Below are 18,267 nucleotides of genomic sequence, written 5' to 3'. Positions count from 1 at the left end.
ATAGCAGTTCACTAATTATGAATTAATTTATGATTATTAAAAATAAAATGACTGTCGTATAATATATCGACAAATGAAGTTAATAAGTAAATATAATTAAGTTTAAGCAAGTAGAAATAAAATAAAAAAAAAAGATAGATACTTATTAGATCTCACAAAAAAGTGTTTTTTTTTTAAGTTACAAAAAAAAATAAAAATGTAAATGTATTAAATTATATTTAGAGGTAGTTTAATAATAATAAAAAAAAAAGATACGTAGATTATAATAAAACAAATCAATTTTTATAAATACTTCTGATATATTATTTTATTCTAAAAAAATACTGACAAATAATAATACTTTCTACTGGATAATTAAAAAAAAACAAACACAACAAATAGTTAAATTATTAATATTAGGTCAGGTAAAAAAATACTTTAGATTTGATAATGAATATATATAGATTTATAGAAATTAAATTATTATAGTAAAACGTGTTATTTATCAAGTCTGAAAAAAATATATACCTAGGACTGAATCGATAAAACATTTACTGCAATGCAAATATTTTTAAGTATAATTTCTTAAAAGCAATGGATTTTTTGGATAAAATAAATGGTGGAAGGCCATTCCTTTAAACTTCTAACACTCCATATTTATAAAATATATCATTACAATCTTCAAAAATATTAAATTAAGAAACACAATTTTCGAAATTTTATAATTATATTATTCAACCATTTTTTATGAAATGCTTTCATTTTTAAAACTTTTCTAAATATTCTTCTATAACTTATTCGACAAAAATGATAATGATAATTCGTTGAACGTGTTTTTTAAATTTATTCGACAGTTCTACGCACAATAACACAGAACACTTTTAATTAATTATATTTTATAAAAAAAAAAGACGATTTGAATACCAAATCAATACGAATCAATAGTCATTATTAAATGAATATTTGTTCTAGATTTGGTTTATTTCTATTTCCGTGGTCATTATAATATATGTCACGTTAATATATTAAGAAGGTCAGAAAAAATGCCGCTAGAAAAATACACGTACCTACCTACCTAATCACCTTATTTATAATGTACATTAACAACCAAACACGATGTCATTGAACAAGACAATTTTAGATTACTTAAAATATACCTCGTATGATATTTAAATATTACCTATATCGCTCCTAATATTGTATTATAATATATATATATAATAATTATAATAATTATATTTCAACAGTAAATTTTAAAACAAATAGAAATAGAAAATTGAGACATGAAAAAAACCCAGGTGTTGAGATGTTAAATAATTGTGTCATAAAAAAATTGTTTATATTATATAATAATTAAGTGTATAAATATATGGCCTTCTGTTTAAGTAGAAATCCATAACTTGAAGATATTTTTAAATTTTTAATTATTATTATTATACAATATAAATACATAAAACTGCATTTGTGACTTTCCTTTCAAATATTTAAAAATATTCTTTCATTTTTAAAATTTTTTTAAACTTGAATTGATATTTTTGAATAAAAATATACATATTTGTGATATTTTCTATGGTTGAAGTACTCAACACGGCATTTGTATCATAAATGTTATTCTTACAACCATTTTAAAATTATTTTCTTGCTACTAAACAAATATTTTTTATTCTATTTTAAATAAATGTAGAGAAGTATTTGTTGTAATTGTATTCTATAAAATAGACATTTCATAAATGTTAAAATAAAAAATAATGTTTTTTTATGATATGTTTTAAAGAAAGCTAGAAACATATACATAATTATATAACATAACTTCAAACTTTAAATAAGTTATTGTAACATTAAACAAACTTAGATTTTAAATTTTAAAATTTAATTTAGAATAAATTAATAAATTAAATATCAACAATAATTATTTATGTTTGTATGGAATTATTTTTTAATTGTTATTTCATTTATTAATTTATTATTATTAATGATAACATAATATAAAAACTATTATTCAACTAAATGTCTTGATTTTTTAAATTGACATTTTAATCCATAAAAAGTAGAGCATCTAGAAATTGCTATCGAACATTCTAACAGAAAATAATATTTATAACATGAGAGCATATAATAAATAAATGTTAAAATCAAACTAGTGAGATTCGTTCAATTTGTAAGTATCCCTGAGGCTTAAATACGTATTCTAACTTTACTACGAAAAGTGGGATTTACTATCTTGGATACACCTTTATGGCTATATCCAATTCAAAGATAGGGATTCATTAAATTATAGTGTTCAGTCCACGAAGAAACATGAACTTATTCAATTGACTGAATAACATTATACATTTCGTTTTATTACGTAGAGAGAGGTTTGAATTTTTAAAATAAGAGGTAGTGAAGTACCTAAATAAAATTGAAATATATATATATATATATTATGCAATTTAGATGTATACATATATACACTATACAGCGTGATTCTTCACCCTCATTTTTTACTAAATAATAAATTTTTTAAATTCTGTTATTTGAAATTTTTATGAATATTATGTACGATACCTATCAAATTTTCAATGGTTTAGATTTTTATACTATTGAAGAAATGTCAGTCAAGTGACGACATATATACTTCTTTTTTTAAATGACACTCTTTTTCACTGTAAACTATTAAGCAAATAACCTTTTTTGAAAATGTTGATTTATTTTAATGCAAATTTAAACAAGTGAGATTCTTGAATATAAACTGATTATGTACATAAAAAAAAAATATTTCTTAAAAATTATTTTAAAATTATTGTAACACTAAATCTAATATTTATTATAGTTTGGGCATTTTTCAAAATATAAAATGTGGCGATTAAAACTCGTACAGAATTGTAAGGCCAGGGTTAGGTTAATTTAAAGGTAAGGCTAATTACATAAATTTTAAACAATCTATACCTAAAACTTAACATACATTTATGATTAAATTAAGTTACTAAATCAACTTACCAGGATAAAAATCATTTGTTTTTGACATTTTTATTTTAGTATTAGTCTCTGTTTGTAGCTGTGCAATTGTCTCCCCGCCTTTACCTATGATGGCACCAGCGGTTATACAGGGAATTAAAATTTTCATGTGATACATTCCATCTGAATTTCCTGAAAAAATAAAAATAATTAATTGTATGATTTTTCAAAATAATTATTTTAATTTCTATTAGACAGATTTTTAATCTATAAAGCTTATACAAAAAATTAAATGATACGTTTAGAAAAATCGATTTAACATAAATATTTTTTAGTAATTAATTTAACAATTAAATTATAGACAATTTCTTTGATATCTTCTCATAATAAGTCGTGTTTGAAATTCATCTATAAATAAATATCTGTACATTTCTCCCATTAGCTACTGAGGGGGTAACACTAAACAATAATAACAAAAAAAAAAGTTAAAAGTTAAGTCAGTTATTGAATACGTATAATACAAATAAAAGTAAGGCACCTATATATACATATATATTAGCCCCAATTTACATTAGTCCAGTAGGCGATATCCACATCGTCTCTCTAGGAAATTTACCCTTACAAACGATCGAGTAGGTATTACAAAATGTAAAAATATATTTTTTAAGAAATTGTATTTGTTTTGTTGTTAGAACTATTATATATATTATACTACAATAAGAAGTATTTAACTGTTTATTGTGTTTATATTGCATGAAAGACTTTCTTGGTAGAACAGGATAACAGTACATAATAATATATAGTATGTAATATGAAATTGTTCACGACCAGTCATTACTATTATCTGTCCCTTAATATGTCATGAACAACAATATCCACATAAGCACAAAAGTGTCATGTTAAAGTGATTGTGTGAATATTTCGTATGAAATATGCTTAAAAATCGATATCCTCAAAACGTTCTCAAGCCTCGCACACATTAAATATGATTTGATAATTTATTTAATATTCAAAAAAGAAACTATGTTGAGCGAATAATACATATTATAACATTAATTTATACATATCAATTCGGAAAAAAAATTAGGAAAAAAAAATTCATAGTACGATTTCAATTGTTAGTTTATTTATTTTGTTTCTAATGTGTTTTATAACGTAACACTGCTGCGAATACTTATTTACAGAAATGGTATCATGTAAACTTTTTTAATAATCTTCAAAATATCTCAAAATTGGTACCTATACATATTAATATTTAATAAAGATTTTATTATTAATAAATTGCTCCTAATAATATGTTTGAGTTAAATTTTCGTAACGAGTTATATATTTATTATATAAATATATAAGTAAGGTTTGTACATTTAGTACTATTTTATGTGTTAAGTGTTTTCCTTTAAGCTGGTTTACATTAATTAAATTTAACGTTAACGTTAATTATTTTTAATAGTGGATGAAAATATTGAATCTTAAAGTAAAACAAAATTGTATTTGTTATGTTAAATTTAAAGCGTAAATACATAATAATGTGTTTGACGTTTGTAAGAGTACATAAGCAAATATAAAAAATTTAATAATAATTCAAATATGAAATTATTTTTAAAAGTAATTACTTCGTGTCTTCGTCTATATTTCATAATATTTAATTTTAAAGTATAAATTAAACCGAAATGGGTAGTTCTGGTCCGTTGGCACAAAATTAATACTGATTGTAATTGCACTTGGAATGGTCGACTGTATACCGAACATTGGATATTCTGCCAAAATCACTAGCTCATTTGCCAAGTCTTTTAAAACTCAAATAATACCCCTGTCAATGTGTAAATGAATGTTTTGTATAATATTAAGTACTTTAGTTCTGTGATTAACGAGTAGTTTTTAAAGATTCTGTTTATTTTTATATATGTTTCACGTATTAACTATGTTTGTTGGGTTAGATTGTATAAATGCATGAGTATTGAGTATATATTGATTTTAAACGTTATAGTAAACAAATTGTTTAGAAGTTAGGAGAGCTACGACTGTTACGTATTTTGTTATTCAAAGGACGATGACTCTTTGTAACATGTTGTTTTGATTAATCGATTGGGTGTGGATAATTTATTACATTGTATGTGTATTGTTTTCCATTATTTACGAAAAAAAAATAATAATAGTAATAATAAATAATTGTATAAGCAAATATTATTTTAAGCGCAGGCGTAGAAGTTTTTTCTTTAGGTATAAAGTACATTATTAGTCATTATTATTATTGACATATTTAATAAAATATCAATAACGTAATCTCTGTTATATGAACTTTACTAGTTTAGTAGCTACATCGAAATAATAGAATATAAGTACCACTTTAGTTTTTAATTGTTTTTAACCTAAAAATAAATAATCATAATAGATACATAAAAGAATTTTTTATACGTAACTGTGGGGTTTATATTATTTTATTACTTAAGTTATTTTCCAGTATTCTATTCATTACAGTCTTACATATAGTAATATTATCATTTATAGTATAATAATCGTAGTACCTATACGCTGTTTTATCTATGAAAATGTAATTTCAATTTAAAGTTGTCAAATAGACGTGATGCGCTCAGTATCTGTATTGACGTATTGTTGTTAATTAGTTTCCTTTACTTCTAGGAAAATAGTTTTCTATTGAACCTAACCTAACCTATAAAGTTTCTCTCATAATATTTAAATAAATTGAAAAACAATATATTTTTTATACATCCCCTATTTTCTATTATTTAAATATAAATAAAGTTTTGAATTTGATTAAATGCTTATAATTGATTTGAGTGTCCATTTTATAACATAGTTTGTAATCCCTGTTCGTTTGATATTAATATTACACGTGATAGTATTAACGTACAAAATATATATTACGTATTTTTCTATACTGTAATAATTGTATCAAATAGGTAGTAAACATAGAATTATATAAAACGAAATTGTCAATGTAGCACTTCGTATTAATAATTTCAGTGATATCGAACAAAATTGTAAAGGGAAGGTATTATTTAATGTACAATACACAAACGATTATTTTGAATTTAGGCAACACAAACATCACGCTATCCAATGAAGGTTATAATACCAACGATGTCGCAAAGAAGAGTTTTATAAAAATAAATTATATTTAGACATATCTATTATTATTATCTAATACTACTTAACCTAACGAGCTTACCAATAAAATACTGAGTTAGTCATTTCCCAAGTACTATAGTTATAGGGTAGTGTTGAGATAATTCAACTAAAAAAAAAATGGTTACCGACTTTTATTACACGGACAACGATTTCGTGCTCGAAATACTAAGATTTGAGATAATATTTTGATGAGAGCATATCAAATCTTGAAATAATTTAATGACAACTATAATTAGTTAAGCAATTAAGTTACCTGCCTAATCAAATCGTGCTATACATACGACGAATAACTTTTTAAGTGTTAAATTTAATGAACAGAAGTTGTGTGATATATGTATATCATACATACAAGGTGTATCGTAATGATTTATGTTAAATCCGTATTATTTAATATATAGGTTAGATATAGTATAAAGTATATACTATTTACACATTATAAATAAAATACGTTGTTATAATATAGTTTTAAATTGTAGGTATACATATAATATTTTGTTAAGCTTTCAACAAACATTTGTTGTTATATTTTTATAATAATATCCAAAATATGTATTACTTAATACTCTTCGGTTTAATTTAAATGATATTTTTAAAACAATAAATAGAAAATTTATGTCCATTTAAATTAAATACAACCCGTAAGAATAATTATTATTTTGCAATAAATATTAAATTAAATAAGAATACTTCTAACGAAAGTAATAAACTATCTATAACAAAATCTATATATTATTATTATAAATTATCATTTACTTATGAAGAATGTTCTATAGACCATATATAAACAAAGTAAGGTCTTTATTTAAAAAACCTTACATTTCCTTTTTTAATATTAGTTTATATTTTATTCAGTATTTATTTTCAAGGAAAACTTCAAATGTTATTGCTTTTAAGGTCGAGGTTTAAGCTCCAGTTAAAATATAATAGATACTGTAATTGATGTAACTAATGGCACGTTATTTAATATTTTTTCATGTAGATCGTAACCTACTTATTTATACGTACATGATCATTTTTAATACAACATTTGATTTTAATAATTACTTATTTAACTAAAATAAGATAAAGTGAAAAAAAAATAACGAGTGTGTTTTATCTCTTAATTCAACTACCAAAACCCAAAACATTTAACGGATTTAACGAATATTTATTAAAGGATGTGTGAATAATTTAACTATAATAATATATGATATATCACTTTCATTTAAAACTATTTACATAAAATATAATGAACACGTAATTCCTGTAACGTTTTTCTCTCTAATCTCGTAGTAAAGTTAATAATTTAAATAAATTACGATGTTCGGTTGCGTTTCCGATACATCTTTCGGGTAATTGAATCGCTTATTTGTGTAGGGCAAACTCAAACAACAAACAACTGCGCGGATATACGATGGCAACGTTGGGCACCCTCATCATTTCCACCGCGTAACGAGCGAGTCGATTAATAATATAAATATAATATTATACTAAATTGATTTCAAAAATGAATTTATGAATTTTTACCGAGAATCGTGCAAGTTTGTTTTGGCATAGGCACACACGCGTCACCACTAATACAATATTATATCGCATATCATCGTAAAACCGTGAAATGAACGATTAGCCGTTAAAAGGATATTATCGATCATCGAGCGCGGTCATAATAGTTTAAAACGACTAACAGTAGGAAGGTAGGTCGTATAGGTATTTGTGGTATGTATAACAATAATACAAATACATATATAACATTGACAATAATAATGACAAAGATGGACGGACGACAGACGTTTCGCCAGCCACACGTACTTGAAAATCGGCGGCACAAAACGTGTCGGCGGCAGACAGTGGCAATTTACTCATGGTCGATCCAGAATCGAACCAAAAAGTTTGCTCGCCCGTCTCTCCATATACCGGTTGTACGTGACGAACATATTGATCCGTAAGTATACGACGGACGAAGGCGAGAGAGGCGTAGACGACAATCCAGTTTCCGCTGTTATAATACATAATATTATTATATATATAATATACCGGCCGCCGGTTGTATAGGCAAAGGCCCCGGAGGTACGTGATGACGACGCCGCCGCGTGTGTATGAAAGTCAAAAACTTTTGATTTTATTTCATCCTGACCCTACTAACGTCGTAGAAAACCACAGCGAGCTCGCGTTCCGAACTTCTCGACGACGAGTCAATAAATATTGTTTTATTACAATAATAATATACATAAATTCATAATACGTCGCATACGGTCCGCCGATCGCGACGACTCGCGCACAAGACGTTAAGTGTGCGTGTGTGTGTGTGTACGTAAAACGTAAAACGTAAAACGAAAAATGTATTATGGTCATAGGTACCAAACGAAGTCGAGTCATTTTACCGCACGTAATTATTATTACATACTATCAATTATTTTACCATTTGACGTAATCAATCTCTCTCTCTCACTCTCTTTCTCTCTCTCTCTCTCTCTCTCTCTCTCTCTCTATCTATTTATCTCTCTTCTCTCGCACTCGTATAATCTCTCTCTCTCTCACTCTCCTACTTCTTCCTTCGCCGACAACGCACTTATCTGATGATCGCAAAAGTACATACGTATACAAATAATAAAATAATATATACCTACCAATAAGTACATACACCGTCATATTTTTTCTCCACAAATAACCCGATCATTACACACTCACACACAACATTGTCAAGGTCCCACGGAGCAGATTCATCCGAATATACACTGCACATTCATAGTGTATATTCTATATACATAAGACATATAACTATACCTAACCCCGACGACCTCTACTAGGTTACTGTTACTGGTTCAGCCGCGCGCGAGTCTTATGCCAACCGGTTCGACCTTCAAAAGAGCGTACATTATACACTGGACACCTCTGCGGTGCTACAGTCGACTGGTTGTATTACATTTACGCCGCATAATGTATGGCGATTATAATCCCTACTAGTAAAAAAAAAAAATATTAATACAAAAATACACACAACGTTTTTCAAGAACTATCGAAGAACAAGTTTTTGTTTAAATATAATTATACGACTATTCGCTATTACCTATCGTTTTTTTTTTTTTTTTTTTTTTAATGTTTACCGCCCGATGAATATATAGTAAACGAAATCGTACAACTACTATAGGTAATAGCTTCAAACGGAATACTCGGACGATGCTTCAACGGACATCGTCCGTCTAAAATATACTATAACTACGATTATCAAATTATTAATTAGTATTTTCAAAAAATATAACGATAATTATTATTTGTCCGCTAAAGAGCGACTATATTTTCAAACCAAAATAATTAAATGTAACTTAAATGTATTATATCATTTATACTCAGTACTTACCTACAACATATTTCACAGTTATTTTAATACGTTTTTTACTCATTTCGCAAGCCAATTATATCCCACAACAAATTATACTATATATTTTATTATTATTTATATCGATCATATAGTATCTACGTATACTAGGCAACCTACTATTTGATAATTATACAATTCTAAGCGTGAAGTGATATATAATCATTAAAAAATAATTATTACACCTTTAAATGTTGGGAATTGGAATAAGTTAATATCAATAAATTAAAAGATTGTAAAAATATACATTTTATATTACTTATCATTTCTCTACAATAAAATATAAAATTAATAATAATCATTAAAATTAGAAATTATTCTTAAATCAATATGATAAATAATAGGTAAATAACTATGTCTACACTATTTATTCATCTGTACGTAATTATACTCAACCGATGGTATAATAAATCATAATATTTTGTACTCCTGCGTACAAGATGTATACGCATTATACGTGTATTACAGTTAAAAGTAAAACTGTTAGATTTAATTTAAAACCTTGAAAATGTAAGCTTAACTATTATTTTTCTTTATTATTTTTTTTTAATAATTTTTATAAAATTCTTCGACTATTTTATATGATATGACGTATCATTTTTAAGGTATTAAATTATCAAAAGATATATCTAAATCTAGGTTTTCCAAAAACTTATACCACCATAATTTTCATAAAACACAAAGTCCCATATTTATCATAATACCATAATTATGATTTATTATATTATTAGTAAGATAATATATTGTAGGTATAAATTTTTATATATGTAAGAAGTTTAACTTGACTAAAACTATCGGTATGTATCACACAAATTTACATTTTCATTTAAAATAATTTCTTATATAATTTTTTTTTTTTTTTTTTATTAAAAACTATTCATTATATTCCTTATACATTACTAATTAATATGATAATTTTTTTTTTAATTAATATTGAATGATATTGCTTATTGAAATTAAATATGTATTAAAAATTAAAGTAGTAAATAATTGATTTATATATATTTAACCTGTAGTTTTAAAAATTATTAAACGTATAAACATCCCATATACTTCAAACTTTAATAAGTAACTACAGATCCAAATGATTTAAAAAAAATTAAAACTTTATCAATATAAAAGTTAGAATTGTACAAAGTACTTTTAAAGTTCAGTAATTATTCTAGAATATAGTACACATAGATAAGTGCTTAAAATCATTTTATAAATAGAAAATATTATAAAAGGTATGCCAAATATTTATACTTAGATTAGCCAATGGGACTATATTCGATACTTAAAAAATTTAATATTCAAATAAAGTATACTCTGTACTTGAATTAAATTATTTGAATAATTGAACTCAAATTTTTCAAAACACTGGTACGTAGCCTATATTTGTGGCATGCATTTCAATTAAGTTATATAGAAAACATAATTTTAAATTTTCATTGTTCACTGGATCATATGTCTACAAAGTTTGAAAACTTTTTATAGAATTCTTACTTATCTACAAAATTTTCTACATTTCGAAAAACCTTGTATATAACTACTGGCTATATTATTCAACGTCTAAACTCATACTATATTATTCGTCAATACAGCAAAACAAATTGAATTTTAATAACTCAACCGTGAAGTATGTATTTTTTTTTTTTTTAATTTCAGGTATTACCAATGTATCACTTACTTTAACGATATTGTGTCATAAATACAGAATGTATACATTTCTAATCATTACAAAATGGAAATTCTAAAATGTTTAACAACATAATACTTTCAATTATTTTAAATCAAAATGAAAGTTCATCATGGAATAAATCAATAATTCTAAATTGTAATGCATACAATACATAATCCATACAATAGGTTAGGTTACCTTTACAAAAAAAAAAAATTAATAGCTCATGTCTCTATAGTTTACATATAACTAACGGATGTTGTTATGAGGAAATATCTAGTTATTATTCATAGTGTTAAAACCAAAACAATACTCAACAAAAATTTACATTTGTATGCTAATGAAATGTAAAAATTAAATCAAAGGAAATTGTATTACTAACACTAATAGATTGTAGTTTAAAATAAATAATAAACAATCAAATAATTATCTACTCACATACCTTAAACTTAGATTTTATATACTATTATAAGGGTACAATAATATACTAAAAATTGAAGTTTATATAATTGTGCATTACTATTTTTCTCTCCCTGACCCACGCACAACATAACAAATTTGCGTAAAATAAAACCAACTTTGTGTTGTTAGCTTAAGTATTAGAGTGAATTGACCTATATTAATGCATGCTAGTTATGAATATTAGTATAGTGTAACATTTTGAATAATCATAAAGTCATAACTAACATAAAATTTTTAAAAAATCCAACGTAAAAACACAAATAAGGTTCATACTTTAAGTCTGATAATAATAATAGGTTGATTCACTCTAATACTAAAGCTAACAAAATAACAACACAAAATTGGTTCTTTTGAATTCAAAATTGCTTTTTTACGTGGGATAAAGAGAGAAAATGTCGTGTTTTGACATCCTATTAAAGTAATAAGATTTTAAAAAAATAACAAGCTCCTAACGATAATTTTATCAATCAAAACATTTAGAATTTTTAAATTAAAAAACCAATTATGCTTTGCTGAAATGTTAGGTAGTAGATGGTAATTTTTTCAGATTTAATTTAAAATATTCATGAAATTTGTAAAAGAAAATACTAAATACAGTTTAGTCTGTTAACACCAAACTAATAACTAAAGAAGACAAACATGGAATTTTCTACCACCTCTATATGAGTATCGGCAAAACCTAATTAATTTATTATCGACGCAATAAAATAATTATAGTCTTAATTAAAATAAATCGTTATGATAACATAAATTACTAATACGGTTTAAAATACTTGATAAAAACAATGTTATTCTAAGTCATTCCAAAAGTCAACAGTATAATTTATCGCATAACATTGTTGTTACTCAATTGGTTAATACATAGCTTAAACCTACCGATTGAACATAGCAGAAATTTTCTTAACATCAGAGGAACTCCCTTTAACTAGAAATAAAGTTGTTTTAAAGTTATTTAAGGAAAATAATTTTAAGCTATTACTCATCAATTAAAAAGGTATTATAAATTATGCTATAATTTTACATAATAATTTAATAGTTTACAACACCGAGAAACAAACAGGTACCTACTTCTATATATCCAAGAATTAATAATAATAAATAACTAAAAATGTGCAAATTAAATAAAGTAATATTTTTTGTGGTATGTAAGATTAAAATTTATAATATAATAAATCGTTTTTCCTTTTACAAAAAACTTTCATGTCACAGGTTAAATATTCTTCTATTGTGCGCATGTATTCCAACAATTTTTTAAGCAAAAAATAGTTCTTTAGAAAATGTGGATTTCAATTACCAACTAGACATTTAATTATCCGAACTTTTTCACAATGTTTACTGCCCGAATAACACGAATTATTTGGCGATAAAATATAAATGTTTAATATTACCTAGTAATATCTAGTATTGTTTTTAAATACATTTAATTGCAAGTAAATACTGGGTACTAGACAGTAAGTGTCTATCTTTACATGTATATATACTATATTTATCAGTAGATAAATTGATCGTACCAACTTACAAATTTCGCTCAATTTAATTTAAAAACTTTTTGAAAAACTTGAAAGGAGCAGTGATGTGATAGATGAAGTTCGGAAAAATGTGTTTTTGTTGTATATTGGTTTCCTCTTAAATTGTTTTAAGAACTTTGACTGAAAAACATTAAATTCGTAAGTTTCCCTAAAATTTAAAGCGCTTTGTATAATAATAACTAATAAGAGAAGAAGAATGGTTGGATATTGCTTTACTTTCGTGTCATCACACAAAAACAACTTCCTATATCTTATTTAATAATAAAAAAAAAGTTTCACGCTTAAAATTTCTTAAAGTTCACACTTTTCAAATAATCAATTATGTTTTGTTTTAACTGAATAATCTTAATACATAAATATTATATTCTTATAATTTATATCGCTATAATGCAATATAGCCTATACTAGTTAATATTTTACTAAGTGTTAACATTTTATTGTTTAAATTTATACTCTGGTATGTATACTATGAAAATCTTTAAGAACACTATTTATCATAATACACTAATTAAAAGTCAATAGAATTGTCACATACGAGTAATAAAGCAAAATAATTTCAATCAACACTCTTTGATAAAAGATTTTTCTACTTTACCTATTTATCATTACTGTAATTAATTAAAATATATTAAGGTACTTAATATAAAATATTTTTAACTAAAATTTAAAAACACGAAAATGGTAGACGATGTTGTATAAAATATACAACAGTATAAAACTGTTAGTTTTATTAACCAGTATAAATTATACAAAAAATATATAAATCGTGAAAGAATTAATGCGTTTATTTTAATAAATAATATTTATTCAAACATCCATTATGAAATGATGAAACCGCTAAAAATGTAGGTATAGAGCTTAATATATTATAATTTTAATAAGATATAAATACACACAAACACATTATATATATTTCATACCATTATAATATGATATGGTATAAGTAGGTATATTAATATTAGATATAAAGTTCAATATAAATTATACGATTAATAATTTTTTTAAAGGATCATCAATTCAATTTCTGTATAATTTATTTTTTTTAGTACGTATTATTATATTTTATAGATATTAAAAATACAGATTAAAATTACACCATTATTCATTTAATATGCTAAATTTCTATAAGCATTTCAAAATGTTATTATTGTATTATAAGCGCTTACGACGACAATAAAACATAGTTATAACTTATAAGTTATAAGTAATTAAATAAATATTTTATACTTTAAACTTAAAAGTTTTAACTATAATTATTATTCTGTCACTGATATAATATTACCAACATTAGTGTTTTTTTAATACCTCAAATAGTTTTAATAATTATTACTTTATTTAGTTATAGGTACTATAATTAGTGAAACACAACCTTGAATAAATGAGTAAGCACCTATTAATTTAAATTTTCATTATAAAAATTCGTCCCATGGTACTAATCATGTCTTCCCATCGTTAAGAAAAATAACAAATTTAAATGTAATTGTCGATTAGTATTAAATTAATTTCAAGACATACACACATCATAGTCATTAGTTTTGTGATATTTAATATTTGTCAAACAAATTTATAACAACATTATCTGAAAATTGAGTTTCTATTTTATTTATATTATTTGCAAATGATAACCTTTTCAAGATTCAACTATACATTATATATGTTAGTTTACATTAATAATGAGTTTATTCTCCTAGGAAGAGTTAAATAACACATCAATATTATTAACACATAGATATCATAATTTTGTATTTAAAGACCATTAATTTACTAACAAAAATTCGTAGAATTAAAAAACAAATAAAAAATAACATTAATAGTGTATAGGTACACTATAACTTATAGCTAAAATTTATAGTTTATAGATAATCAATTTGATTAAATCATCAAATACTTCATTAATGTTAGTAATAAAATAAATTTCTAAAATTAAATAAATTGGTTATTAAGTTATTTTAAATCAAACTTACAATTAAAATTTGAAGTATTATTTATTATATAATATATTATGATATATTTAATTAAGCACGTACAACTACAATATGTTCATAAGGTATGTTAAGTACATAGGTACACTTACCAATAGAAAGTTAATAAACATTATTATTAATTATTTTATATTTAAATTACATTTTGAGAACAACACATTTTATTTACAAAACTCGCGTACACATATTATAATATTATTATCATTAGTACTCTATAAGATACAAAAAAGTTTTATATTTTTATTCTATTTGAATTCAATGCTTACTACGAATTTATTCCAAAAATAATGTTCATTCTTTTTTCAACTTATTTATCTTTATAAATTAATAATTATCAGACAGATTTTCCAAAACGAAATTGAAATGACAGATTATATAAACGTTTAAACCAAAATTTTATAAATTTTATAACGATATAATATATTTCATAAATTTATATTTTTATACATATTGAACTGTCATTTCACTTGAAATTCCAAGCTTTAACCATTGTTTGTGGAGAATGATTGTTAATCAATTGATTTTTAATGGACAGGTAAACCGCAAATAATAATTTTAGAGAAAATAGTTACCCAAAAACCGCATTGATAACTATAATTTCATGTATATTGGCATATTATAACAAATATACTATGACATGAAATTATAAAATATTAAAAATACATTTAAAAATAATACAATTTAAGTATATTGCGAGCCTACAATATTTTTACGTGGTATTACATTTTTTAAGAAAAAAAACAATTTAGAGAATAATTGGAGCTGCACTTCAAGTTCTGAATTTTTACACGAAACTTTCACTGCAAGATTTTATAATCATTTTGTAACGAAATGTAACTATTATACATTTTTGCTATAATTTAATAAGAAATACAAAATTCTTTTAAAACAGGATATACTGGGGTTATAACACCCCTGATCCCCGGCCAACTTAAAACAGATTTTTCAGAAATTTTAGTCGAGTCAGGAATCTGGCATTTCGGGTTAAATTTAATTCTAAAATGTTTATAAAATTTTGTATAAAATTTAAGTTGAACAAATCTTTATTAAGGTACCAGGTTCTGGGATGACACGGTTTTTGGAATAGGAATTATAAACTTCTTATTAAGTTAAAAAAAAAGTTATCATCGTTATATTTTATTACAGAATGGTTATAAAATTATGTAAAAGTTTCTTCCGAAAATTCTAAACTTGCAATGCTAGGTGTGATGTAGCTAATAATATATGATCGGCCTTATAGAACCGCCTTCTAGACCACCCATCACCCATATCCAAATTAAAAACAAATGTGTTAATATTATAAAAAGCAATCAAACGATGTTTTTGAAGACTATTATTTTTCGATTTTATCAATAATTTGCTTTTGTTAACAATGTAGGTAACAGAATTTTACATAACACATAAAACGGCAGACTAAACTGTAACGAATACTGTAAAAATAACTACATGCAGATAGTGCCTAATGATTATAATAATAATAATAATGATCGTACACACGCAAATTATATTATATTATGTATTTATATATACAATACTGTGTCAGATGTTCACGCTAAGGTCGGGGCGGCAAAAACGTTTCCGAGTGCCTGCTGTACCGCACACGCGATTGCGGTAACCACGGTAACTGAACTGATGTATGTGTGTGTGTGTTTGTGTATGTGTGTGTGTGTACGTGTATGTGTGTGCATGTACTATGTATGTGTATGACGACACCCAAAACGCCACCACAACCGCAGCTAAGGTATATATTCTATACATGTATAGTATATACTATATCCGCTTTTTCTCACGACCCCGAGTAACGCACATGCAAATTGGATATTGGCTCGGGTTATCTTTCGGATTACGTTTGGTATCATCGTGCATAGGCATCCGTTACTGCGCATACCTACGTATTGTACCGTATGCCTATACTTATATACCTATAGATATAATATAAACGTGTGTGTTACATATTATTAAATTGTATTTGTGCCTAATACCACTTCGTACAACACGAGGAAAAAGCATATGTAATGACCGTTTTCCCGTCGACAAGATCGATTGTATATGATGTAATAATAGGTACCTATACCGTATTTAATCCGTGTACGCAGTGGCCAGATGTGCGTAGGGCTGCAGGTAGATACACGATATATATTACTCGACATATAATTGGCCGTGGTGAGTGTGTGAGAAAATGAGAGAAATAGACAGAGACAGATGGGAGAGGGAAAAACGGAAAAAAGGGACGATATAGACAGTGTGAAATTCACCCCCTGGCTCGTGTCCAATTAAATTCCTACAGTAAACGGTAAACATGTTCGACCACTGGTTCAATATACGGTCGAAAGAGCATTTAAAAAAAAAATTAATGTCTAAAAATATTATAAGCAAAATAAAAGAATTTACTTATGGTAAATTTTGAGTGTTATTGCAGAGTAAGTCACTATTAAAAAATTACTTCATCATTTTTGTTGTACTATAAAACTATAATAATTTATAAGGCAATAACAGCGTAAAGTTGAACTGTTTAAGTAGGTAGGTACGTGTACATAATATAAATACCAGCTTAAAAGTAGTCTATAAATATTTTGAATGTATACATAGATAGAAAATATTATTTAAATAATAATAAAATTTGTTCGTGTTTCTAAGATTGATATTTTCAAATTTGAATGTGTACTAAATTTTTAAGGTCTAAAAATCTAAAAATAATCAAAACATATATTTGTTATTGATTATTCATTTTTTAATTATCATTAAAAAATAAAATCGATTTTTTCAAAAACTGGGTTTATGTAAATATTTCCGTTTTTTTTATAATCTTTGCGACTTTTTTGAAAATTACAAGGAATTCTTCACTTTTGAACTAGTAAGAGACAAATCTAGATCCAATTCGCAATAAGAAATCGCTTTCAAAATTGAAAATATGTTTGCTCCTTAGTGACGTCGGATCAGTGGAACCCGATTGAACATAGTTAATTATTTTGAACAACCCGATTGAGCACAGTCAAACGAATGTAATATTACAAATTTTTCTATCTCATTTTATTTTTTTGTCGTTATATTTTACGAGTAGGTAGGTATATTTTAATTGTAAGACATGGCTATTATTTTCACTGATGGTTTCCTATCGGTTGTTGATAAAAGCGATACGAATCAAAGGTACACCATGGATCGGTGATTACGATTATTATGATTTTACAAGAAACTGACTGAAACAATGATGAA

The 18,267-nt window shown here is 25.0% G+C and overlaps 1 protein-coding gene across 1 annotated transcript in view; it reads right to left on the bottom strand.

Moving 5' to 3' along the window:
* Window positions 1-18,267, bottom strand: part of LOC114129578 (RNA-binding protein Nova-2-like) — a 55,803-nt gene that overhangs the window by 17,260 nt on the left and 20,276 nt on the right. Inside the window, exon 2 of the mRNA XM_027994365.2 lies at window positions 2,959-3,108. Within this exon, the coding sequence (XP_027850166.2) occupies window positions 2,959-3,108 (150 nt within the window). The remainder of the gene's footprint in view (window positions 1-2,958; window positions 3,109-18,267) is intronic.

Source organism: Aphis gossypii, chromosome 2, assembly GCF_020184175.1.
Source record: "Aphis gossypii isolate Hap1 chromosome 2, ASM2018417v2, whole genome shotgun sequence".
NCBI lineage: Eukaryota > Metazoa > Arthropoda > Insecta > Hemiptera > Aphididae > Aphis > Aphis gossypii.
The sequence above is the reverse complement of the archived record's forward strand: the minus strand, read 5'-3'. Positions and strand labels throughout refer to the sequence as shown.